This window comes from Phalacrocorax carbo, chromosome 10, assembly GCF_963921805.1.
Source record: "Phalacrocorax carbo chromosome 10, bPhaCar2.1, whole genome shotgun sequence".
Lineage (NCBI taxonomy): Eukaryota > Metazoa > Chordata > Aves > Suliformes > Phalacrocoracidae > Phalacrocorax > Phalacrocorax carbo.
This window is the reverse complement of record NC_087522.1, coordinates 8,594,255-8,622,042: the sequence shown is the minus strand read 5'-3', so window position 1 is coordinate 8,622,042 and position 27,788 is coordinate 8,594,255. Positions and strand designations below refer to the sequence as shown.

The 27,788-nt window shown below is 38.5% G+C and overlaps 1 protein-coding gene across 1 annotated transcript; it reads right to left on the bottom strand.

The window, feature by feature from the left end:
• Window positions 1–1,014: 1,014 nt before the first annotated feature.
• On the bottom strand, window positions 1,015–6,559 carry LOC104051462 (parvalbumin, thymic). The gene is made up of 5 exons (XM_009512511.2): window positions 6,484–6,559; window positions 4,686–4,753; window positions 3,723–3,855; window positions 3,354–3,463; window positions 1,015–2,042 (listed from the first exon to the last, which is right to left on the bottom strand). Exons 2-5 carry the CDS (start codon window positions 4,744–4,746, stop codon window positions 2,017–2,019), a joined length of 330 nt encoding a protein of 109 aa, XP_009510806.1. The 5' UTR covers window positions 4,747–4,753; window positions 6,484–6,559; the 3' UTR covers window positions 1,015–2,016.
• Between the last annotated feature and the right edge of the window lie 21,229 nt (window positions 6,560–27,788).

The window sequence follows — 27,788 nt, the reverse complement described above, 5'->3', positions numbered from 1 at the left end:
AAACAAAATTCACTAAGTTTTACGTAAAGTTGCAACATACACAAGAATTGCCTGATTCTCAGAAGTACTTAATTCCCCCTTGTGGCAACAGAAGGCAGTGATGTGCAGTTGTTTAGCATCTCTGAAATACAGGATAGGCCACTATGTAGTCTTGCATTTCTTGCATTCCACATGAGACTTTCAGATGTGCAAGGAATGCAGTATCAGGTCTGTCACTTACGGTATTGTGTGTCCCATCTGCTTGTGAAGTAGTGACATGATATTTTAGTGATTAGCAGTGTGAAGAGCTAATGTATATATTACATCTGTATATTGCTGCAGATCTAGATTGCTCTGCGTTTTTTTTTTCTTCAGCAGATAGGGAAATGAATAAGGTAAAAGGAACCAACAGTGTCTCATCATTATGCAAAATATTTCAGTACTGCAATTAACAGCAGCTATAATTTAAGCCCAGATTTAACATCAAAGGCAGTGGGGATAGAATTAGGATTTATATTCATTATAATTCTGCCAAGGCTTCAGTGAGTCTGATTGCTAGAATTCCTCTTTTGCATTAGCCATCTTAAATCTGCCAAACAGCTCTCTTACATGCCTGGGTATGAGTGAGCTGCACTTGCCTCACATAATCATCTCGCAATTCATGGAAATGCCAACACTGAATGTTACATAAAAGTTCCAGAAGGCTTTGTTTCTGCTCTTCTTCGAAACAGCTGCCAAATTATGTTATAATTATCATCCAGTTTCAGCAGGGAGTATTAAAATGATAGTCTACTTGTGAGCTGGAACTACGTCATGATAGATGGGAAAGAAGACAACTAAATATTGGTAGGGAAATTTCCCCACTCAGCCAGAAATGCACAACAGCTTCTCAGTCTATTGAGCTCTGCATTTAACCATGAATATTGTTTACTTTGTCCATTAATGAAGACAATGCTATAACTAGCTCTAAATCCTGTAAAACACTTATCAAAGGAAAGACTAGTTCTCAGTAATTTTCAGACTTAAGAAAATAGCTAACATTATGGATTATATATATTATTGTTCACATAATAAATGAAAGAATTGAGTAATGGCCATTATTTAGCAATGTAACAGCTTTAAGGTAATCAGACAGCAACACTGGCAGTTGTTTCATTTGTAGGAAACACAGAAATTCACAAATATGACATAGTATTATTGTTTTATGTATATTAAGAGATAATAAGCAACATGTTCATAATTCATGGGAAAACCTCCATGGGACAACCCCGTGTTGTCAGGGGACTGTGACATGTGACAGTGTCAGAGTTAGGATTAGTCCCTTCTCCTCTATCTCACAGCTGCCTTAGATTTCATGAAAGATAAATCTTCATAAGGGAGAGTTACATTTTAGGCCATAAACACTTTCTGATGATACATGCTGTAGCCTAGTACTTAATTTTGTAAAATTACCCACAAACTTATTCCATGCTTTGAGCTATGTGTCAAGTCCTCTTATAATTTTTTTTTCTCATATTCACAGGGTTGGGACTCAACATAAATTATTTTTGGCTATCTTGTTAGCATTGCTTTTCCTCAAGGATCAGGGAATTAAGCAGAAGTAAAACTCAATGAAATCAATACAAATTAAGCCTTAAAAGATGTCATATTGTTTAAGATGATCAAAACTGTGTCTGGCAAGTCAGCATGGTCAAGTATGAGGATGGAAAACCTAAACACAATTTAAAAAGCAGCTTTTCCCCCCCAAGTTTGTTTTTTTTTAAATTTTTTTCCCCTCTTCCAGCCACAATTTCAATATTATGAGTAGTTGAAAATCACAAAGTGCCTTCTTTACAATGGAAATGTAACAATACCATGTGACCAAAACATCTGTATATTGCAAGATTTCTCAGCAATCCACTGTGTGAACTTGATGTATGGGGAATTGCTAACGCCTGAAACAATATAAAAATGTACAAACACATGCTGAGTGCGAAGTGCTTGTTGGACGAGGTAATTGGAAGAGTCAGTCCAAGGTTGCCTTTGGTCTAATGCTGTTTATGCCTTCACCAGAGATTGGAATTCTGTCAAAGAAGAAAATGAGAAAGGTAGGGAATAAAACTAGATGAAAGTGATTTTTCACATCTTTAGAAAAGACAGATAAAAATTACTTAAATTCCTAGTCATGGAGGGCTCCCAAAGTTATTATAACACTGTACAAGCTACTGCTAAACTGGGATTCTGGGGGCGTAACAGATTTTTCACTCCTTAAAAAGAGTAAGTGCAGAGAGGAGGAGTGCGTCTGTAAATTCATATTTGTGGGAAATCCTGAGTTAAAGGTAAACTATCTTTAACCCATTACAAACTCTGATAAAAGCCAAGGAAGCAGAGAGTGAATTAGGTCGAGCCTGTAGCTTTCAGTTTGAGAGATTTTTTGGTTTTGTTATTCCAAAGAAAAAATATCAGTAGTGGTGTAGTTTCAGAACGGGAGATTCAATGGTTAAGGGCTAAGATCTGCATAATTTAATGCCCTATTTGGGGCTCATAAACAGAAGCTGCAGAAGCTGCTGCTAAAGCAAATTCCGCCAACAGTGTATCTCTCTCTCCTCCCAAGCTCTGGCTAAGATTAGCACGTGTGTCTGTTAGAGTTACTGCCACCTGTCCTAGTTCAGCTGAGACAGCCCTGTTTTCAGTGACTTCATCTCTAATATATGATGCATAATGTCCTATTTTCCTTTGCTGCGATTTCTAAAAGAAATATCCTGGCCAGTTCACATCATCCCTGTGAGGTTTTCTTTAGGAATTTTATTTCATTTCTTGTAGGACTGCCCCGTGAAATTTGCACTTATCAGATAATTCTCCAGCACAAAATTCTGTGCTGCATTGCAGCAGTTCTAGCCTTGAAAAACAATACCAGTCTTATTTTATATTACTGAATTAACCACTCAGTAATATTGCCCAATGTTTGATAATCATAGATGAAGAAATAAGTTTATGTAGGTGGAAGTGCATTTAAAAATGAGTGTGTCGTATGGCCAGAAGCGCAGAGTATCCACTGCTGAAATGGAAATTCAAAGAATGAATAGATGTTGTGGATGTTTTAAAAATCTGGCACACTGAGTCTATGGATCAGACACACAGCAGAATTAACCCCAAAGCTGTTATTATTGATTGGAAGGACAGGCTCTATAATAAGCCTAAATATGCTGTTGCTGCAACAGAGACCAAGTGGGAATAAAGCTATGAAAATAAAGGAGTATTTGGTAGTATAAAAGTTGTGGCAGAAAGTACCAGGCCAAAATACTCGGATGTATTCTTCTTGCCAGAGTTTAAATGCAGCCCTAAATGCGTGCATTTTAAACCACAAAATTTTATGAAGTTTCCAAAAGTCTTACCTTCCACTCCAATTTTGCCATCACCATCAGTGTCACCTGCAGCCATAAAAGCCTTGGTCTCTGCAGAGGTGAGGACTCTGGCACTTGAAGAGAAATTTTTCAGAAACAGCCTGAAATAGAACAGGGTAGAGTACTGTGCTTCAGTTTTATTCTCTGAAACGTCCTTGGTATTTCTGGTTTTCATAAACCCGTGTCAAAAACCCCAGAAGGTAATGCCTGCTCTTAATATCTGAGGAAATCCTCACAAATTCAAGGAAAGAAAAAGAATTGTGTTTTATTTTTAAAATAACAGCATGGTTCTTCTAGGACAAGGAGAAAGTTCACAAGTTTACATTGTTTAAGGAAATACAGCAGCTGAACAGTACTTACTGAAGCTCATCTTCTTCAATGAAACCACTCTTGTCCTGATCGAGGATTCCAAAAATTTTCTTTATCTGATCAGGAGTTTTGCTGGATAAACCAACCGTGGAGAAGAAAGACTTGTAGTTGAAGGAATCATCAGCTGGAAGAAAGGGAAGTTGTTTAAATATTTTCCCTTGAATTTGCTACTCCTGTATGTATTCCTTGGGAATATGTATGTATTTTCTTAAGCATCAGCCTGCTCCTCTTTCTCTTGTTGCCCAGTGTAGCAACAAGGAAGATACAGTGGCTAATTTCCCTTCTTAATCACTCTGTGCCTGTAGTCATATATCCTTTCAGTCAGTTTTGAAGTTTTCTGCTACAATGCACATTCTGCTAAATCAGGATTTATGCAATATGTCTTATGCAATTAATAATAAATATTTACTGTGACTTACAGATCAACTCCTATAATTCTGACTTCGTTTTCACTTAGTCCTTACTTTGGTGAAGTGTTTGGTAGAAAAGCACATAATCCACAGTCAAACTAGCTCTTTGAGCATTTGGAAAATTGGCTTGATCTTGCTGAGGAACTCTTAAGAGAACTGAGGCTGGTCACAGTGTTGCACAGTTTTGAAGTACAGAATTGCTTCATAGATGACACTTTGATTCTGCAGGCTGAGGTGTTTTTGACATTTTAAAGGAAAAGGCTAACTATTTAAATATAAGTCTTTAACAGGTTTAAAATTTGACAGAGTTTAGAGTTAAGCCAGCCCTACTGAAACTGTGGCCCTTTAATTGCTGCTCTGTGTTTTGGGGAATGTTACCCACCAAATAACCACTTGTAAGACTTTCTGCATTCAAGGGGCTATAATATAATGTAGCTAGAAAGAGATCTCACAGGGAAGGAATCTAAGGCAAAAATGATAGGTATGTCATCTTAAGACATAAAAATGATATGCATCTTCTGGCTGCAGAAAGACCACTCCTTACCCTGGCAGCTGGAGAGAGCAGATTCAATATCTTTAGCAGAAAGGATGTCAGTGATGGCCATTGTTGAACTGTAAAATAAATTAAATGTGAGCTACTTAGTCATTAAAATTACTTCTCTACCTCTTTCATGGCTCTATTTGAAGTTGCTGCTGTGACAGTATATGATAGGGGAGACATTATTCATCTAATTGTAAGCGGAGTATACTGTAACAGATGTCTGCAGCAGGTGCTTCCACTTAAAGCTGGGTAATGAGGGAGGAATTCTGCATGCGGGAGAGAGTGTGGGGCTTCAGGAAGATGCCTGTACTGCACTGGGAGAGCGAATCAAAGGTGTCTAGCACCACAAAACTTCATTACTTCTGTGTGGGTTTTTTTGGAGGTGGATTATTACTCAATTAAAATCGGCATAAATTTACAGTATACATAAAAGGTAAGGCTCAGTATGCCCCCTAGAACTATATCTGGAATAAATGTAATCGGAGTTAAAAAACCATAGTATTATTATCAATAGGTGTAATGATCTTTTAAAAAAAATGAAAATAATGTAGAATAAGTCATAATAATTTTACTCATTCCAAGGAAATTTAAATTTGGAGAGTAAGTTCTTCCTCTGTTTAGTTTTAACAATAAATGTAACTACACTATATATATGGCTTGCTGGGCTGCTGTGTCATTGAAAGACTACATTTCATGATAGCTTTATAAAAAAGTTTTCTTGAGTATATTGTGGTGTTTTCATTCCACGTAGGTGATAATAAACCAGATTTTTAAAATCCAGATTTTGGCATTTCAGTATATTGATGTGCTTCGAACAGAGGTACTGAGGCTTAATATTCATTCCTAGTAGAGCAGAGGAGGCATTTTCTTCTGATACAGCAGCCTTTGACAAAAGATACTCTTTGTCCCATTCAGCCACCAACAGCTGCAGTAGTTTGCCAATGTAATATATATAGCTTAAGAAAATGCTACAAGGCCTGAATTTCTAATCCATTTTTTCAGTGTGAACATAGAGTCATTGCATTTGCAGTTTGGTAAACTGCACACACCAGTGCAGATGGGTTACAACGTAATACTTGCAACGTTAATGTAAAGTAGCTTCATGTTAACCAAGGACGGGGAACTAAGGCATAGAAAAGATATTCTTGAAAGCCACAAGAGAACAGAAATATCTTTTCATTAATCCCTAACTGATCTTCCACAACAGCATTCTTCCTGTCTAAGCACAGAAAGCAGCATTCATGAGAAAGAAACCAATGCCGGTAACCATTTATAGTCTGTGCTCTGGTTTGAGATCTACATGCAGGTTTAAACTTTTCCTAAACCATGAAATGGCTGCCTCTGTACCTGTTGGTTTGCAGCAGAGGAAATTGTCAATTATTTCAGTCCGTTTTTGAATATCTCAGAAGGTGTAAGGAGACAGTGGGACAAATTCATGCTGATGACAATGGGTACTTCTCCAGCTAAGCCAGAGGAGTTACTTTAGTTTTGCTAGCAATTATTGTGTCCCAGTGGCTTCTTGTGCAAAGTACTTCCCCTCTCAGCACTAGGCAAGATAATTTGGAGCTCTGCCATTCACCCAATTCTCACTGCTGACAGGAAGAGTTGAAGGAAAACCTAAAAATTGCAGCATCCATCCTGCGATCTGAATGCCGTATCTATCCTATGTTAGCTTGTAAAGATATGACATACTGGAAGCTGGTATAAGAATAGATATTTTAATTCCATAGGCACTTTCCATTTAGGGAGCATTTTGCTTTTGTGTTTCTTTTTCTGAAAGCAGAGGATCTAATCAGCTTACCTTTGTGGTCTTCTTGACTGGATAAGGAAGCAGTCTGATTGGGAGGAACGTACTTGCTGTGTGTCTCCAGCAGAGTTGAGCTTGCATATATATACTTTAAGTTGTATACCATATACAGATTTTAGATTTCAGCGTCACGAAGGGGGAATGGTGTCAAATGAACTTGCCTAACTAATCATCTTGCACTATTTTTATCTCAAGAGAATACATATGATATTTGCAAACGAAACAAGATAAGTGGCCAGATAGGTGAAAAGGACAGAGTCATATTAAATTTCTTCTGATTTAAGCAGAAAATACCAACTTCTCCATATGATGTAGGGCAGGAAAAAAACCCCACTATCTGATATGCTTGATCCAAGGAGTCAGATGAAATGAAGCACTACTAACTTCTGAAGAGATGCCTTTAATGCATGTTTAAATGTGATAACTTGTTATCTTATCTGTAGACTCTACGTGGGATAGTTTCATCATTAGAGCACTAAACAAACAGAAAAAAATTGAAAATATTCTTTTCAAATATTGTTTGTGTAGCAAACCTTTTAGGGAAAATAATAGTCGTGTTGTCTCCCAGAATGTCTGATCTGTTGTTGTTTTGAAAAAAAACCACACAGTGAATTTGTTGCTACAGGAGGTAAAATAATATTATGTCAATCCATTGGAACAGTTGGTTGGGGGAGGGTATTTCGTCTGGTATGTTTCCAGAGAAAATCTTAGAATTCTGCAAGGTTCTGACTGTTTAGTCGCGTATGTGTGAAGAAAAGGGGTTGTGTTCTACCCAGCTGTCTCTGAGACAAAAGCCCCTGAGCCCTACATGAAAGATCTTGGCTTTCAGAATAGAGAGAAAAATTTCGATAGCAGCATCACTGCAGGGAACAATGTGTGAGGAGTGTCTTTGCAATTCTGTAGCCTACCTTCTGATCGCTTTTAGATAAGTGATCTTTTTTTTTTTAATTTTGGCCAGCACCGTTTCCAAGTGCTCCTTGTGCTAGTTACTTTTTTTTTTTTTTTTTTTTTTTAAATAGCATAGATTATCTCAATTTTCTTTCATGAATGTCATATCCTAACTGGGTGAGGAGCCTGTCAGCTTAGACCTCACTTGTGGCTTGAGGCAGCAGAACAGTGAAAGACAAGTCATACGGATGACAGCGCAAGACAGCATTATGGCCACAGGTAAGGGATGGCAAGGGATGACAGTGCAATTGGCATCCCAGCATGAGGTGGTGGCACGGTAAGAGGTGACAGTACAGAGACTGTCTGAATGTCAGGGAGAGTACCAAGGCATCTTTTTTCTAAAGCATTTCCCTCTTAAGATGGAAGGCAAACCTAGCCAAGCACTGAAGCCAACCACTAATAAATCATAGTGTGAGGCAGAAAAAGTGGCAAATGGGGTACCTACGAGACCTTGCCATATCCAACATTGACGGCAGCTGATGGAAAAACAACAAAAGACTATTACAAAATATACTGTGTGTGTGTGGGGTGTCACTTCACTTACTGCATATAAACATAAGAAAAATTACTGCTACAAGGGTTTTTTTCTTTTTACAAATTCTGCATGTCTGTCCTCCATGAAAAAGTTTCAGACACAGATAATTCCTGCAAGGGGAAGAACCATTTGTTAAGAATGGCTGTGGAGATTTCAGCTTTCCCAGTTTTCTGAATGGGTTGTTGACCAGCTGACGCTAAAAAAATTCAAGAAGAATTTGATGGATAGATATTTAATACTGGCTCTTGTTGCCACTGGTGACATCTGGTAGAAGGGATACAAATACCACTTTCCCCCCTCAAACTCTTCTAAGAAATGACTTTTATTCTACATGAGAGAAAATTCCTCTCCCTTGTGCACATACCACCCTTTTCTCCCCTTCAATTTGGAAAATTGCCTACATAGTGCCAACAACTGATGTGAAGTAAGTAGGGCATCCAGCATAAAAACTGATGGCATGATATGACCTAATGAAGCTAAGTTAAGAGGAAGGCCAAGTTGTGCTGAAACTCTTGGACTGCAGGAGTCTACATGGGAATTTGGTCTCTGGTGTCTATTTCAGAGAATGCATTTGATTTTAGATGCAATGGCTTCTCATTTTGCCCAGAGCTAATTCCACATATGTTAACCCCTCGCCCCCACTCTTCCCTTTAAAAATAGCATTGATTGCTGTTATTTCCCTTAACGCCTATGGACTGTTGCCATTAGTTTGAACTTTTATATGTGAATCACATAAGGATGCAGTCTTTAAAAGTGTGCTTTGTTTTCTAAGAGGCTTGAACAAGATGATTCTTTTTGTTCTCTGAAATTTTAAGGATAAAGCATGAACTTCGAATGATTTATGGCTCTAGTCTGTAGAGCTACGTTCAGACTCCAGCAAATTTTGGAGTCACTTTTGCAGTGAGATGGGAGGCACTAGAGATCCAGAACACATGCACTGGCTGGCAGGATGAAATGTGCAAGGATCATATAACTCTATTTACAACCAGCCTCCAACAACCATTTTATTTTCAAGCCCTACATTAGAGATTGAGAAAACATCTGTCTGGTCATTTTTACTTTCTTAAATCAAATACTGTTAGGAACTTTCCAGCTGCCATCCAACTTGGCAGGGAGAGGAATTGGAAAAGTATTAAAAAGTAAATAGAAGATATTTCTTTCAGATTGTCAGGTTACCACTAAAAGCAGTTTTAAGCCCTGGGACTTGAGCTTTTCATTTTGCTCAAGTCCCATTGCCTTCTAGAAGACTCTGTAATGGCATTCTCCTCTCTTGTTGTTTTATTCTTCCCATTTTTGATCTTAACTATTCTAACAGCTGAAGTTACCTCCCCAGGTTGAAAACCTGTATTTTAGGTCATCATAAGTTCTGTGATTGTCCTCTAATATATTCTCGTCATTCCTCTTCAAGTGCTGACATGAATTGTGTATGCAATAGAGTAACAAAAATACACTAAACAGTTGTGAATGCCTACTTTAATTTAAATAAGTCTAGTCTGCTGCCCTTGTCTATGCCTGAGATAATTTTCTCTGAATGCTTATGATAGGGATATCCATAGTCACCAGTCAAGGAATAGAAATCACCTTATATAATGTGTTTAACCTATTGTTAAATGACATGTGAATAGTGAAAGTGGAATATTCATTCAGCTTGTAATTTGCTTTGGGAATATATGAAATGAAAGAAATTGTATGACTGTAATTTAGTGTAATCGTATTAATGCATCATGCTCCTGTCATTTGAGGAGCGTAACTCTTGGAGTGATCTGGAAATACTTGTGAGGGATTTTAGATTTATATTACTTAATCTAATATCTGTAGACACCTCATAATTATCCCCCAGTAAAATGCTGAAAAAGAAAAGTGCTGAAACAGTTGCTATGGGTTGAGTAAGCTGTACATGGGAAATATACCGAATAACATCTGTTTTATTTTTGCAAACTTGAATGAATCACAAAAATTAAGCTATTTATTTTTCACCAGCTATCATTCTAGTGTCAAGTGGCTTCAACCTCTGAGGTAGATTTTCAGAGATTCTAAGAATTTACGGTGTAACTTTTCAACTTCAAGTGCCCTTTAAAGTGCTAATGTACAAAATTTCTTCAGTCATACTTTTCTTAATTGTGTAAAGCATAATTTTTAAGCCAATTGGTTTGTTTACATAAATCAGACAATTTCTGGTTCTGCATATCTGAAATTTGCAAAAGAGAGTTTCAATTCTGATTCCAAATTTGAAAGGAATAGGCTCCAGATGTAAAATCTGTGTGATTTCTCAAGGTGTAGCTTGAGATTTTTGCTTCTGAACTGAGACTCTCCAGTTCACTTCCATTCCTGAAAATAATTTTCCTGCTTTAATTCTGAAGCAAAAAGCTTACTATTTTTGGAAGTATCATAATAAAATTTCCAATAAAAGGGGGTGTGTAGGATAATTATGTTTTTTAAGTAGAAAATAAAATCAGTTCTGTCAAGGCAATCTTTTCCAGCTAAGTTGGAAGCGAAGATATATGCTAAAAACAGAAGTTCTGTTCAATGTTTGACCTACTATATTCTGTTCTTGAGCTATTTTCTTCAACTCCCGTCTGATAACATCCCTAAAGCGGGTCCTTGTTACAGGAATTGTAACATTAGTCTGTGTGTTTACACTGCGTAGCTCAGTGCAGTCTTGCTCCATGACTGTGGTTTATAAGCACTATAAATAATCATCAGTTGCAGCAGGCTTTCAAATATAGAAATGTTTGAAACTAACTCAGATGTTTTTGAGCCTGTCTGTGTATTCTTATATAGTCCTTATCACACTGTGTGAAGTCTATCCCACTATAAACAGAAACATCTCCTCTCAGTTATGTAATTGCAGGAGTGTGAAGTAAGAATTGGGTCATTATTCATGTATATGCTTATCTAGTACTGATATTGCTGAATAAAGCAATCCCTTCGATTTTACTGGCAGAGTTGTTTGCTAAGGATATATATATATTTCAAGGATATATAGGTTTCAAAAACTCCAAATGCTAACAGACATAAAATTGACTCTTAGAGATGTTTTCCCTGTGCACAAAGCCCATACCCAATCTGATTTATAGGTGCCCAGTGAGGTGTGGCTTAACTCCCTGCTCCTCTGTTTGCTGAGATCAGGAAATGGTCAAAACTTGTCACAGCTCTGGTCCAGCCTGTGTGCTTGGGCTTCTTTTCTATGGAAACTAGAGCATGATAAGGGGCTGATGTGTGTTCGGGTATTCTCCAAATGTGGACTTCATGTCTCCAGGGCACGCACCCAGACTCAGGAACTCAGAAGCATTCCTTTATCCCTCATTAGGCATTGCCAACAACACTGACAATAATTAGAATGAGAACGATAGAAAAGTAAGCTGAATTACTATGGAAATTGGTACTAGAGACATAATGGCATCAGATATGAAAGCATTAGGTCTTTACAAACAAAATTCATTGAGCATTTGAGAGCTAAGCCTGGTTTAATCAAATGGTGCATCAATAAAGTGATTCCACTGTTTAAATATTTAAAGGATCAGTGGGATGAAAAGACAGAAGCAGGCATTGTTCTTCCTATACAGTGCTGCAGTTGTGCTGTAGCTCCTGAGTAATACCAGATAGTACAGTGATTTCAAGCTTTGTTATATAGTATAGAAAAACACAGACAGAAAATATGAGTTCTTACTATTAATTTATGGACAAACCACATTATATTCACTATGGATCCTATCAGGATTGAGATCTGAATTGCTGCAGTCAGGTGTAAAGTAAATCACTTCAAATCTGTTGCTCTGAATGAAAAAATAAATGTATTGTAGTTTAGCGATAAATTCACATAAGAATCTTACCTTGAATTGTAATGGCCTCCATCTGACCTGAATTATAGCACTGATTGCACTTTACTAAAAGGATACATTTAAAAAGGAATTTTATTAAACTGGAAACTTCATAAGGAAGAGGCTAGGTGAATCTCTGGGGTAGAAGGCCTGTCTCCTTCTCAATAGAAGTTCAAGTCTGGCTGTGACTGGTTAGCTGTTACAGCAGAAAATGTCTTTGAAGTGTTCAGGAATTGACCATGAGCTCTTGCTCACACAGGATGAGGCTTGCCAGCGGTAAATGGGGAGATGCTTGGCTGCATCTATTATTTTCTGAGACATCTCACAGAGTAGCATTGTAATACGTAGACAACAAAGAGGCAAAAAAACTTCTTGAGATTCTTGGATCAATCTTACAATTTTTGAAGGATTTGGCTCATTATTTTTTAACTTTTGCATTTGGATATACTGTATAGTAACCTCCAGATTTGAAAATCCAGAAGGTGAGAGCAGAAGGTATCTTGCTGATTCCTGAATTCTCCATATTGGCTTGTCCTTTTTGGAGTAAAGGTGGATGGAAGCAGGTGTTAACCAGAATATATGCTTAAGTGCTTTGCTGAATTCGAAAAGACCATTTTTCAAATGTATGGTACGTCCTGCAGTTGGGCTATACAAGCTGTAGTTCGGGGCACTTAAAATTTTTGCTGGAATATTAATTAATTCTGTGCACAATGTGATGTTACTGAAATCTGAATATCATATGAAATGTGAAGCCTTTACTAAGCAGTTCTCCAAAGCTGTTATCTCAGAATACCATGGTAAGGTAATTTCAGAATACCAAATCCCAGCTATTTCCTGAAAGTTGCAGCTATATAAAACTTTACTTAACAGTGATGTTGAAGAATGTGTGCTAATCAGTGCAGAAGATCTCCCCCATCACATAACCTTATAATTGATGGTGTCATCAACAGCAGAGACAGTCATTTAAATTATGAATGCTTCTGGTTATGAATGATGGATTTTTTTGGCATAGGAATTAAAGTGTATTCATTATTAGAACTCGTAGAAGAATTCAAGTCATGCTTTGGAGAAAAGTACAAAGTTAGACATGGTTTAACATTCATGAATATTTGTGTAACCAAGCATATTTTTCTATTAAATATGTAGGTATTACAAAACAGATAGAGAAGCATCAACTGAATAATGTTTGAAAGTTGTTCTAAGCCTTGTTGAAGGTGGTTTGTAAGGCCACCACTCTTAAATTAAAATATCTATAAGCAGTTACGTCAGTGCCTTTATGGATGCAGGCAGCTGAAATGACCAGCTTAATCTTTGTCAATCTATCTGCTCCGTTTTGACAGAGCTAGTCTAGAGAGCTTTCTGATGAGCAGTGACTCTGATGGATCTGAGGGAAGGTGACTTCCTACATAGGGGTGACCTGCTGATCCGGGGCATTTGCCTGAACATCTTCTATAATCTCTTCTATTTGCAGAACACACTTCTGTTTAGACCCTGGATATATGGACAGCATTTAGCTAAGTGTTATTAAAAAAACAAAGAAAAACATGGGATCTCATCTTCTGCTGATATGGCCAGCAGGTCGCCTTCCAAACAAGAATTTCCTTTGGGTGAGTGGAATTGGATTTCACCCAGTTTTAAAACTAGATGTATGAAAAACATGATCTGATAATCAGGCATCACTTTCACTGTGTCTTGGTGTCCTAATTCTGCCAGTTCTTCAGAAACCCCCTAGAGTTTTCCAAGGAAAACTGTGTAAACAACAACAGTGGCAAAAATAGCAAGACAGCTATTAGAGAAACAAAACCAATCTGTAAAATGGAAAATAAAAGTGCAATCTTTAAAATGCTGTAACTCCCTTTCCACAATTGCTTTTATGCTGTTCTGTTGAGGGAAACATCCATAAACCTCCTGGAGACTGCACTCTGGAGTGTCCCCTGGGTAGGGATATTGCCTGGGAGGTGGGATTTGAGAGTTCTGACTCTGGGATGGGGCCACAGCACTTTGGCCCTTGTTATCTCAGCTTCTCCAGTAAACCCAGTTAGAGTCCATGGCAGCTTGTGGAGATTGCAGCTGCCCCTGGGCAGCACAGAAGCCATCATTACACAGCCTAACTCAGCTGTGCAGCATGCCACTAGGAAGAAAAACAGCCTGAAATTCAGCTTTCTCAAAAGAGCAAAATCTGTTTTGAGATACTGTCTCATTACCTGTAACTGAGGAGAGTTTGAATTTTTTCGTGTTTATACAGAATAATCTGGGTAAGCCCCACTGAAATTGTGCAATGATTTGTTTCTCTAATGTGATCTTACAGCACGTACTTCAAAGTGCAAGCAGTGGACTGTAGGCCAGTTGCTACAATAATTTTACAGCCCTGCTATAAGCAGTAGGAGTCAGACTAAATATCCTAACCTACTTGCTTGTAATGACATGGGCTTGATATAAGAAATTCAGAACTGAGCTAATATAGTTACTAGATTGTCTGTCCGTGTCCAGGGAATGCTGAACACATGCAGAGCAGATGGAAGAGATTAAAAAAGCATAGAATTATAGATGAGAAGTGTTCACAATTAAAGCAACAAACATGAGATTTCTATGGCTGTCTCTTTCCTGATTATTTTGAAGGGCATTAGGGTGAAAAAGGCTGAACATACAAAAATTATGGTTAACTCCATTTAGAATCAAAAGCAATGCTTTTCAAAATGATCTTTGTTTCCCTGCACTCCATCCCAGCAAAAGCAAATCAGTGTTTTTACCTCCACCCCTTAATTTGGGACCATTTTAAGTTGTCTGATGAATTTGATAATTCAGCTTGTCCTCTACTGTTTCAGCTACTAAGGAAATTCCAGTTAGGATCTGCTGGATCAGATATCCTGTGTCTCAGCTGACCCAAAATCCTCATGATGGCTTTAGCACCATTCTTAAGAGAACCATGCAGACTTAGTGACTAACAAACAGACTTGTTTACCTGATCATGGCAGAGCATTTAATTTAAAAGATAATGGTGTCAGTATTAGAAACCTCAGAATTAAAGGATGCTGTCTTGAATATTCTTATTTTTTACTGCTATTTAGTTCAATTCATTAATAACAATGAATTAAGTAGAAAATAAAAGAAGCTTAATAGATCCCTCTTGTTGTTGGGCAATTCTCTCCAACAAAATTTTAAGTGAAAAGTAGAAATCTTTCTAGGACCCTTAAATGATTTTTTCAAAATTCTAAGGGACATGTATCTTACTCCCACTGTGCTTATACTGAGCAAAGCTAAATAACACTGTAGTAAGAACTATCTAGCTTGTGCTGCTGCTCTCAACACTAATGGTATGGTCTTGGTGCAAAAGCAACAGTACAAAATTGAAAAAGATCATGAATATTACTCCAGCCCTCAAGTCTCCTAAAAGGACCGGCTCTCAGTGGGCTAAACAGACCTATTCCATGTTAAGACTCTTTTTACAGATCCCTGACAGGGTGTAAAATTACAGACTGGTCAATGCAGATAAAGCTGACACATACTTTCAGGCATAGTGAGAGTTTAGGGCTATATTTAACAAAAACACTGAGTTCTGTGTTTGGGTAATACACTCTGCCTCTGTACCCAAAAGAGTCACTGGAATCGAAATTCTCTCTAGCTTCTCCTGTCGATTACATCCCACATACTGGTTTCAAATAGTATCAGATCGTGCTTGTTTAGGGAACAAGGTATGGTTTTGAGGTAAATACATGGAAGATATTTTATTTGAATGCATCCAAATTTTAACCCTCAAGGACTTAGTCTCTTTTCTCCATAGTGTTGGTAAAAATGCAGCATTGTATTTCCTTTCTTTTAATGCAGGTGAAAAAGGGACATATTTTCTGATGATGCCTAGAGCACATCTTTGCAACAGAGCTAAAAGCATGTCTCCTGCACTATGTGGACAAAGCACCTATTTTTGCCTTTATCTCATAGTTGGTAACGTTAGACTATTAGAGTTAGATTTTTGAAAAAGCTGCGTATTGAATGCTGAGTTTTAAAAATCTGACTGTAAATATCATAGCAGAAACTGCTGATACAGTAGAAAACCTGGGCAAAGCGACTCTTCTGAACACTGAAAATTAGGCCCACTCTCCAAATGAATGTAACACACAGCCTGTATTGTGTAGAATTTTAATTATATGCAATTAATGTTCTAAAGTCCATTTCTTTGAAACATATGTGATAGGAATCTTTCCTGGGTAGCAATGGCTATTTCTGTTCTGAGGAACCCTGAGCACTTATCCAAATCTTTCTGAGACAGTTTGCATCATCTGACATTTCTGCAGGCAACGTTTGCTCAGTGGTGGATTGGATTGTAAATTCTACAGCTGTGAAGTTATATGAAACAGGAGCCTTGGCAAATTTCTAAACAGAGCTCTGGTAAGGATTGAGTGGGAATTTACAGATTGTGGAATCAATCTCTTAATTTGTTTCAATTAGAGTAAGGTGCCTATATAATAGGGGTTTTTGTATTGCATTAGTAAGTATGACAACTTACTGAACTTTACTACATGCTCCTATTTATATTTTTTTTTTTGCTTTTTATTCTTATAAAACTTCTGAGTTTCTCAGCATTGGGATTGTGGCCTATTAACTTAGAATTTGTATTTAAATCCTTCTGAAAAATTTACAAAGAAATGATCTTTCGAAGTCGTAGCACTTGGAAAGGATTTTCCCCTGTGCATAGCTAGGCAGGCTCTGTACATGTGTGGTAGCTATGTCAGACCTTTCTTTATGATTTTTTTTGTACTAATAGCTTTATAAGAAGAGGATGCTTAGAGAATTGCACTTCATGGCAACTGATAGTAATCAGGTGGTTTTATCTTATCCTGCATTAAGGAATCCCTCTGACCAGAAATAGTTTTTCTGGGTGAATGAATCTAGTTAAAATCTCAGTGCATTTCACCCTGGGTATCCCCATAGTCTGTCTGAGACCAGCAATATGCCTGTATCCTGCCTCTTTAGTCTTGCCACTTCATATAGCACAGTGACAGTCACTTTGGCTGATGAGAGCTGGACATAGCTCTTTCAGAGGCTGCTGCTGTCATTTCTGTATTGGCTAGAGAACAGATGAGATTGCAGAATAAAATTAACATTCATTCCTTACAGGAATAAATAAAATGCACAGCCTACACAGTGTTCCTGGGTCCAAGACAAGGAAATTCCATGGCTTTTTACAGGGACTGGAGTAAGATTCAGTCTTCCAAGCAGAGCAATCATTTATAAATTATAGGAACAAACATAGGATATTTATAAATGCCTACTATACAGAGACTTCCTGTTTCCATTGAAGTCAATGGCAAAATTCCCATTGACTTCAGTGCCAACAGAATCTGGACTGCAATAAGACAAATGTTTCCCATTAAAATTATGGGAAGCTGCTTAATGAGGTGGATCTGAAGCTGTGGATCATTACTATGAAGTGAATCTTTCTTTGTTTCTCTACTACTTTAATTTAAAATTAAATAGTGTCCCTGTTTTTACCAAGCTCTATAAATTTTTCCTCCTGTGTCTCTTTGAGGTTAAAGCCATCGTAGTATTATTATTAGTGAAACCTACTTTGTGGACTCTGTCAAAACAAATGGAAGTTCCTGTTAAGGCGATGCATGCAGTTATTATCAGTCATATTCTTCAGAATATTTGCTGTATTCTTGAATTTACTTTCCAGTCAAAAGAGGAACATTTCAAAATATGGTCAAAGAAAGATAATAATTTTCAGTGTAAGGAGGAAAGAGACACTCTTGAGACAACAACAGTTGCAGGATCCCCAGGAATGGCAGCAGGTTGGTATTTGGCTGAATAGTTCACATGAGCTGAGTTTAGGAGTAAGGATGTACTCTGTTAGGGATCAACAGCACATACAGTACTGGACCCCGCTGCTGTACATTCTGTAGCTTTGCCACCAGGTAACTTCTGTCTTCATATTTACATCATTTATGCTTATCAGAGAGACACGTGCAAAACCCAGGATGGGATACCTGAATTCTAATTCTGTTGTTGATGTTGAGCCTCCCTGTGGCCCTGGGCAGTTATTATTTATTGTGTGCCTTGTGCCACCACCTCCCTGTGCAGTCTGTTGCACATGCATTGAAGTGATAGGCTTTGTCCTTAGGGGCATACTCCACTCCTCCATTAGAGAGGGTCAGAGAAAGAGGTCAAAACCAAAAGGGCAAAAGCTGATATTGCCTCGGTGTATGTTCAATAGATTCTGTGCTACAAACTGCTTCATTACAAGATAGGTGAATCTAGGAATCAGATCCTACTCAGTGTAGGTGTATCACAAATTTGTTCCTATATGTTATTTAAGATTGTTTCCCTATAGGTAAAACATGGCTAAAGTCTTTAATGGCTTAAAAAGGTGTTGTATGAACTTGCTAGTTACCATTAATTAACTCTGGAGATGAAAAATTTTACTTAAGTACAGGCCAATCCTTTTAGTTTTAGTTTTTCTGTAAGTTCTTCATTCTGGTAAAAACAGAATGTAGCTTACATTAGTCCTGAGTCCTTGCTTATCCCCGTATTGATAAAGCTTCTACTGGAAGTCAGTTGAACTTTTGCCTGAATTAGGGCTAATTTATGATGGATTTCAACCATCAAGATGATAGGTGTTTTATTTTACACTGAGATAGTCCCATCTGCTCTGATACACAAGGCAACAACAAATAGAAAAATACTCAATTCCGAAAACTAAAATTATTCCAATTTTTCGATGCTTCATTTTGTGCTATACAGTTCATCTTGGGTTGGGGAGTGAAACAAATATTGTTATGGAGAGCAAAGAAACAGTGCAAATATATTTCTGTATTTCTAATTTTGTCTTTGGGTGTTGAATTGCCCTGGGTTAAGTTGCATAATGATAAGTAAAGCAACTGGACACAATCCAGTGCAAAGTGATGCATGAAACCAGCACTTTTCCCCCCTAGCGTGTGAAAATTTGTATCAGCAAGAAACAGATAGTCTAACTTGTATGTAGTTGGAGAACTGCCTGCATTTTGATACCTACATTCTTTTAAAATGAATCATTCTTCAGTGCAGACACAAGATCCCTAGCTTACTGAAGCGAAGAAGTGACATGCTGACACTGGGCTACATTAACCCCCTATCTCCACTAACTTCTGTGTACTGATGTGACCCTCGTAAGTGGTGACCATAGAGGGCCTGTGGTCAAGGCTGTGGTGAAAGCAGTTATTGTGTGGTATTACAGCACAATACACTACTTTGCAAACCCATATTGGAGCAAGGGTTAGACCTGAAACCTGCTAATGTCTTGTCACAAATCCAGTATGCTAAGTTCCTCATCACTGGTACTTTAACATATGATTGCTTGGAGTGGCCTGGCTGCAAAGCTTGCCATCCTGTTCAGCCACTTTTTGTCCAGAAGATGGGGCAAGGTGCTTCCTTTTTAAGGAAAAGGCCAATCATTGCTTTTCTACTGGTAATCAGATATATTAGTTGTTACAGGCTCAACAATTATCATAAAAGTAAATGGTTAGGATAATGATTTTGGTCTTAAGCATCTTTCACCCTGAAAACCTAACATGTGAATTTCTACCAACTCTGTACCGGGGAACCTTCATGTATAAAAAAAGCCTTTGGTGTTAAAAGGAAATTACATTTTTTAATAAATAACTTACTTTTAAAGCAACCCTCCAGCATCAGATAGAGAGTAATCAGAAAATAATTTGGTTTGCCTTTTTTTTAAAGTAAAAAATTTAAAGCTTTATATTCTTAGGCATCTGCCCAACAGCTACTTTTATAAAGCACAGAGTAACAGTATTTATGTGAAAAAAAGAGGAAGAGGTTCAATTCTAGAATGAGGCTCCTATTTGGATCTGATTTTGTGTTTTTTTTTTTCTTTCAAAATCCACATTCTCTGGGAGGTAGCTGTTGTACTGGAATTTGGAGCAGTGCAAGAATAAATATGTAAATATGTCAGATTAGTCTCAGGAGTAGGGAATGTTTTAAGTAATGTTACAGGCTAAACCAGTATAAAAATGTGGGTAAAGATCATGCAGATTTTGCCTGTTGCTCAGTCAGTCAGCAATTCTACACCTATATTTTTCTCAGTGTGTCTTCTTTAAATAAGGCACAACCATGTAATCACATAGCAGACTTGTCTTATATTGGCAGCTGAAGATCAGGAGCCTAACTGTAATTAAAAGTAGCTGTTTATGGCTTGACTTTCAGACCTCCCAAAGCTGAAACTAGCAGTTGGAAAGTGAGCACATCTTTCTCTGCTGTGATAGATACTGCTGTCCATTGAATGTTCGGTAGGCCTTTTCAAAACTGCTGGAATTTATTAACCACTTTGATTGTTTTGATTGACAAAGGGGCAACTGAACAAATGGTAAATCATCATGGATATGGTAATGCATCTCTCTGATCTCTGAATGGCATTTTAAGATTCAGGACTTGTTCCCACGTGACTGAAGCAGTGGAGTGGGAATTGAGGTCTTCCAGCTTTTTGTAGCAGACATGCAGTACTTTGCTTTTGGGTGAGGTGTAACTTAAGCTGTGCTGTTGGAGCAGTCATCTGTGGAGTATTCTGCTCTTACAATGGTCAAAGGAATGCTGAAAGTTGGATAATCGCTGCTGGAGTAGTAGCTGGGCAAATTGACTGGTCTGTCTAAAACCAAAGCAGAAGGATAAATACTGTCTCCTCTAGCTTAGTTGAGGCTTTCAGCAATGGCTTAAAGCTGTCTCACCAGGGCCAATGGGCACAGTGCCAATGGAGGCTTTTTAATGGCTCTGATGTTGCTGTGATGCTCCTGGAGGGTGATACAGAGCAATAGCAGTGCATTTTTATTTATCCCAAACATGCACCTTGCACTCTGTTACACTTTCTAGGTACCTAACAGTCAACCACCAAGGAACTAGTCTTTGCAAAGGATGTGGCCACCATGTGTGGACTCATTAAATTCTTGGACCTACTTGTCAGTCAATCCTTGCAGATTAGATTATTTTTGGAGTCCTCTGTGATCATGGAGCAGGCAGGATTTGCCTAAGAGGAAATATCACAACAATAGGATGGAAGAGTGAATTCTGTTGCCTAAAGGCTGGTCCTGGAAGAATAGAAGGGATAATGTACTAATCAAATTCTGACAAGGTATTAAGGAGAAAAGAAGGGAAAGCATTTTTGAGCTCCCTGCACTAAAGCTGGATGCCTGAAAAATAAAGCAGCTCTTATGCATAAACATAATTTTGATTTAGCTGGCATTACCCAGGGATAAGTCATACAACTGTAGCAGCCATAGACGTCAATGCATGCAAGAATGGGCCTCACGCACATTGATGATGCCAAGAAACCAGGGAGGCCACCTGTTCTGAGATGAAGTACGATATAAATAAATACAGATACCTAATCTTGCCCAGCTAGTATCAACACAGGTAGCACATGTTGCATGTGATGTATGTTGACATGATGATATGAATAAAGCATGTAAAAGCAAGCCTGACCTGCTTTTACAGGAGAAATATAATTAACAGCTGGTGTGACCATAATCAAGAACTGTTTAGGGAGAGCTTTTAGTTGTAATTAGTGGGGTCTAGTTGTCTTTCTTTCACCATGATATTTATGTAAATGTAAGTTCTTCAAACAGAAGCTGATTCTCAGACTCTAGTGCACGGCAGGTGATCCATCTCTGAACTGCACTCTGCAGTATGGCTTTGCTGCAGCCATTGTGGCAAAGACGGGGAGACCAAAGCTTTGTACATGTCAGTTAGGGGTTAGCTTGCCAAGTCCTCTTCCTTTATGTTTTCTGAGAGCCTATACAGTAGAAGCAGAGACTGAAGAGAAATAAATAAGCAGAGAGAAGGGAATGACCAAGAGACAGGAAAATAGCAAAAGTGAAAATGTGAACAAGATCTATTCTTGTACTACACATCTTAGGCTATCTTGCCTTTCTCATTTTTGCTTCCTTTGTCTGAGCTTGGCAGGAAGAATGGGACACGTGTGGTAAGCCTGCAAATACTAAGTTACAAGCTCTGATAAGACTGACATCAGTATGTTAGGCTGTCTCTTGGCTCGCTCAATTTTCTTTTCCTTCATATCTTACTTTAATATGTTTGTTACACTTCACAAGACTTCCTAAATTGTAAAACCTTTAGATGTGGAGGATTTGCAAGCACTGATGTAGAACACACTTGTTCAAGGACGGAGCGTGTGAAGTACTGGCCCAGCGTGGCTGCCAGCCACCGGGCCGTCGCTAGCCCAGCTCAGCACCTCGCCGTTGGCGATGGCCAGACTCGGTGCACGCAGAGGTTGATGAGCACCACCTCGCGGCAGCTCGCCTGCGGAGGGGAAGGGGTCACGAGTGGTTCCTCAGCGCCAGGAGGCAGCAGGAGCAGGTTGCGAGTTAACCGTGTTCCCACGGAACATAATGTCCTGTCGGCATGCTGTTGGGTTCTACGTTGTGCGTGCAAGCGACACAGACAAGCTGAGGCCATAAGTATGTAAAAAATGAAGCCTGTCAAAACGCTTGTAATCATATTTTATGAAAAAGACTACCCCTCTTACGCTGCTGAGTTAGCTGGGAGGATGAACATGAGGATTTATTAATAGGTCACTAAATCCTGCCATACAGTGCACAAATGGAGAGACAAAATGTCAGCAGCAAAGTCAAGGAAGTTTCCAGTGCTGCCCCTTCCAGCTGCTCTGTTGTTCTGTGTTCCCCCTGTTTGTGACTTCTCTGGTTCCAGCAGGTGAGCACAGAGCTGCTCTGAGATGACCCAAACCCCTTTGTCCTGCCAGGGTATCTTGTACATGAGCCTTTGTCCCGCTGCCAACTTTCCTAGTGCATTTCTGCACAGTGGAGGTTCAGTTCTCCAGAAAGATTTTCTGCTATAGTCTTGATTCTCTCATCAAGCTATGAACAGCTCCCATTGGCATCACTACTTGAATCATAACCACCTATCCTAAATCTTACGTAGATGCTGTCTGTTATGCAGAAACCTCAGAAATTGGATCCTCAGATAAATAAAGGACCCAATTTCAAACAAAGCAGTCCTTTGGGATTTGAAATGCCCTGCAGTTCTATATCAATTGGGACACAGCAGTGTCTAAGTGCACAGTCAGAGCCTACTGGAATTATGCTTATTCTAAGAGAATAAACCAGCTTATCCTGACCAGCTACAAGTTACAGATGATTTTGTGATTAAATCAGAGTTGTTCATACCAATTTCACATGCTCAAAAAACCAGAAAAATAAGAAAAGATTTCATGTAACAGACAATTGGAGTGGGCTATGTGAGAGCTCTAGAGACAGACTATGATACTGTCAGGAAAGAGCTTAAAAAGAACATAACAGAGTTCAAACCATGGTAAATGTGTTGTTGTTGTTACTGTTATTAATTCTATTCCCACAAATGTTTGAGGAGATGTAGGTATTTCTCATGCATACAAGAAAGGATTATATTTGGCCAGGTAGTTCACATTGGGATATGAGTTTTTTTCCAGTCTGACATGGAAATAAATAAAATAAACATAATATTGGCAATTACTTTGCTTCCTGTTAAGAACATGTTATATAACTATTCTGGCTTTCTTTCCTTGTAAAATAGGGTGGGGAAGATGATAGCTGTAGAGAAAAGAATGATATAAAGACATTCAGCCATCCTGCAGTGGTTCAGAGAATCACCTTTGGCAGGTACAGAGGTAGTGTCCTTGAACTTATACAGTGTCACAGCAAAAGTCCTTTATCACATACCATACTTTGATAAAAAAGAGAAGAATCAATAAAGCTCAGAATGTAGACTGAACAGCTGATGCTGCACAGAATTCTTAGGAGGCAAAGGGTATTCGAAAAGAATATAATAAGCAATCCAAGTTTCCCACGTCCTCTATAATAACCCGTGTTCAAACTCAGTTACCAAGGGGGCGGGGCAGGGCCTACAGGAGGGTTACTCCTGATTCATATCAAGATAAGTAAGAATAGAAAAAGGAAGCACTTAAGGAATGAAAATTCAGCTGTAAAGTTGTAGAGGACAAAATGTCAACCAATAATTAGTTTAGGCAATGGAAGAGAGTGTATTATGTTTGCAAAGAGAGAGCCAGACTGCACTATTAGGTGACGTGCTACTGCACTGGAGCCAGTGCAGCAGAAGGGGACTGGAGAGGAGGAGCTGGTCCAGAGAGGTCCCATCATGTGTGTCCCTCCACGCATCAGTTTGGCCAAATACAAATCACAGCTGTCTGGGATGAGAAGTAGATAATTTAGCTTTGCCTCACCCAATGCAATGTGCACTGCCCAGGCAGATGTCTTCTTTCAGAGGTGGAACTGAACAATTGGCAAAGCTCCAGCGTTTCAGAGAAATGTGGAAAAAACTCAGAAGCTAACTTGTTCAGCAATGGGGATGCGTTGGGAGGAATCCACTGGTTCCCTGTTGGTGGAACCTCTTGGCAATCAGAAAGCTCTGTGAAGCATGGGATCCATATACAATAAATTCAGAGAAAGAGATCTAGTCTTGTTTCAAACCCCTTTAGGTATATCCAAAACATTTATTGACCACAGGCTCCTTTTCTTACTTAGCTATACAACTCTTCCATGGGTATATCAAGTTCCATCTTAAGACTATTTAGGTTCCTTGCCCTTACTGCGCCAATGTGTGATCTCAAATAGCTAGAAATGTTTTCTTTAGTTTTCAGTCTAAACATACTGCTGATCAGATTATAAAAATTTGATCTCACAGTCATGTTAACCTTTAACTTAGTTCCTTTTCTATGCTATTTATCTCAAAATCTATTTATAAAGGACTTGAATATTGTTTCTTCACTGTCACACTGAACAAACCAGGTTCTTCTTATCTCTCCCTAAGACTGATATTTCTGTAATCGTTCTAATAGCCAGTCTGCAGTGATTCCAGTTTAAGCTAGTCTTTTTCAACACTGTTGACTGGAACTGTATAAATATTTCACACAAAATTGTACCAGTGCCATGTCTAAAAGTCCCAATATTTATTTCTCTGCTAAAAATCTCATCTAACCTATTTGAACATTACATTATCTGTTTTCACAGCTGTGTCATACTGGCAGCTCTGGCTCACTGACAGTCTACCAGAACACTCAGATCTTTTTCCTTCTCTGTTGCTTCCAGCTGATGAATCCCAAGAACATGACTTTGCAGTTCACATTATTAAATTTCTATCACTGCAGGCAAGAAGGTCATCTAATTCCAGTGTGATGATCTGGTCCTCCTCAGTATTGGCAGTCCCTTCCAGCTTTGTATCACATGCAATCTTTTTGAGGCTGGGCCTTATCATTAGTCCTAGTTCATGGAGGTATACATTAAATGGTATTGCTCCAAAGACCGATCCCTGAGGAACACTGTTGGGTAATTTGCTCCATTCTTACAACTCCTTTTTTATTATAACCTGTTGCTCCTTATTCACATTGCTTTTGTATTAATCCCTGTCATCTCCACTTTCAGTAATGATTTCCTATGGAGCACTGTATCAGATGATCTGTTTCAACTTCAACAGACTGAGTTCACTGCATTATTCAGTTCTAAAAAGACAATTATCTTACTCAAAATATACTAGCTCAGTTTGACATCCTATACTTCGGTAAACCATGTATTTTTTCTCACATTCTCTTTGCCTCCCTACAATGAATTGTTCTTTCTTTCCAAATTTGTTCTAAGATTTAGCATTACACTGAATTTAAAAAACACCTTTTAGAATATATATACTTTTTAAAAATACTTTTTGGAATATACACATTACATTTGCTATACTGAAGTCCTCCTAGGCAAACTTTCATTCACATTCATTAAATGCTGGCCGCTTTTACTTGTCATTTTATATAGCAATTATTTCAATATGCTAGGGAAGAGATTGTATGCATCCCTCAATGTTTTTTGCATGAAGAAATACAGTTTGTTTCTCCTAAGATATTGTCATTTCAGTTATCCTACTGCTGTTTCCTTTATGTATCATTCCCATCTGTCATCAGCCTTACGTAACTCAAAGCAAAGGTCCTCTTTGCTCACTCTGAAGTAATACCATCTCTTGTTAGTTAATTGATTATTAAAGAAATCCATCTTTTATCATCCCCCTGTCTTTGATGGAGCTCTGCCATCACTGGTGGCATTTATTTTCTGCATTATGTCTGGGAAGTTACATTCTTCCATAAACAAGGGATTATTTTCCCGTCATTTTACATCCCTTATAATTTATATTCATGTTTGAATAAAGGAAGGAGGCTGTAAAAGATCCTCAGCACTATCCTTCTGGGGCAGTTTGTGTCATCTCTTGTCCCAGTAATTTCCACCCAAACAGAATCTATTTCATCTGTGTGATCACAGGAGATTTCTTTACACTCAGACATTTCTTTAACATTCAGTGATACCCTTCCTCCTCTGCTCTCATTTCTGTCTTTCCTAACAAGGTCCCTACACAGTGTGTTAGTGGGAGCATTCTGTCCCCAGATAAAGTGCAGGAGGCATCTTCATGCTCCAGCAGAGTTGTATATAGACCTTGGAGCTTCTGATTTCTAATCCTGCCTTTGGCATTGCCATTTGGTCTATGCAAGACAGTTTTCTAGAGAGACGGGGCATATCCTGTCTGAGGCACACAGAAGAGAAGCTGTGTACTTCCAGTGGTCAGCTGGTAAGTGAATACTTTTCACAGTCAAAGATGGTCCAAAATAGACATCTGATAATTTAGATGCCTGTCTCAACACCCTGACTCCATAGGTCCTCAGGCACCAAGTACCCACTCAGGATTAATATAGAGTACAGAAACACTGTTTTGCATGATTATCAACCTTTTCCCCCGTGGATGTAATTTTTTCCATGTTTTTCTTGTACCCAGAGCCAATGAGAATAGTCAGGGCATTTCCTACAGAGAGATCTATTTGAGCTAACGAGTAATCTCCGTGTCTTATTTCTTCTTTACTTCTTCAGAGAGTTTATTTTAGCTACACCTTGAAGGCATTCACTGCGACTATAAATTTCAGAAGGGCCAGAAGCCAGGGGAGAAATGTGTACCCACATACCTGATCCCTGGAATGCACCAGGGATTTGCTTCTTGGCAGTGGGTGCAACATCAAACAAAAAATAAATTGAGAAATGACATTGCTGAAGTTCTTTTCACCCCAGTCACTGGTGGCTGCACACACCCAGCTGCTGTTGTTGGGAGTGCCTCCAGACAGAGCTGGATGATGCAAAGCATTTTTCAGCTGTTTGCACAATGAAGAATTGCCATCATAGGGTCAGAAGCGACTGTTTTCAGAAAGTAAATATTGTGCATTTCTATGTTAGATAATAGCTAAGGGCTGCATGCATTGTAGCTGGACCCTGAAGGGAAACCATGGCAGTGAGTGGGAAGAAATATTCTTGTCTCCTGAATCAGGCTTCTGCTGTGTGGTTCAAGTAATGCTTTCCCTTTCATCCGTTACTACTGGCTGCAATGCATCACGCTTAATTTTTCAGAGAGGTAAAATTAAATTAGAAAGGGGGAGAGCAGCAAAAGGTTCAGTGAATTAGAGAAAGAGTAATAATTTTGTATCTGACTCATATTCAAACCATTCCATCAGACCAAAATAGCTCGATACCTCTGCAAAGGTAAGTGCCAGCAACAGCTTCCCAGCAGTTTCACAATGTTTACAGTTTTGCAGCTCTGGTCAGGACTTCCGCGTTTCTCCATGTAGCAAGAACAGCCTTCTTTAATTGCAATGCTATTAATTCAGGCACAATAACTCTCCTGCCTGTTATCTGATAACACTTCTTGACTATGTTTCACTACTGCTGTTCTCATACCTTTCCACTGTAGTATGTTACTTACAGAAAGGATTGGCACTTACCTGGCATATTGTACCTGCAAAAGGTTTTAGTAGGTCTTAATCAGTAGTTCACAGAGCATGTTAGGAGGTCATTTTTCAAAAGAAAGCATAGGAACAGCAAATTTAGTATTGGAAAGTCCCATTGGTATTTCTGTGGGCTCTGTTTGATGTTCAGAATATTTTTGGAACAGATGTTTGGTCAGAGTCTTTT

Bases quoted from the DNA above. Each gene is read 5' to 3' on its own strand.
- LOC104051462 (XM_009512511.2), bottom strand. From the start codon at position 4,746: ATGGCCATCACTGACATCCTTTCTGCTAAAGATATTGAATCTGCTCTC. The intron at 3,856-4,685 runs GTAAGGAGTGGT...CCTTTCTTCCAG, and splicing joins TGCTCTCTCCAGCTGCCAGG to CTGATGATTCCTTCAACTAC. The intron at 3,464-3,722 runs GTAAGTACTGTT...GTTCTATTTCAG, and splicing joins ATTGAAGAAGATGAGCTTCA to GCTGTTTCTGAAAAATTTCT.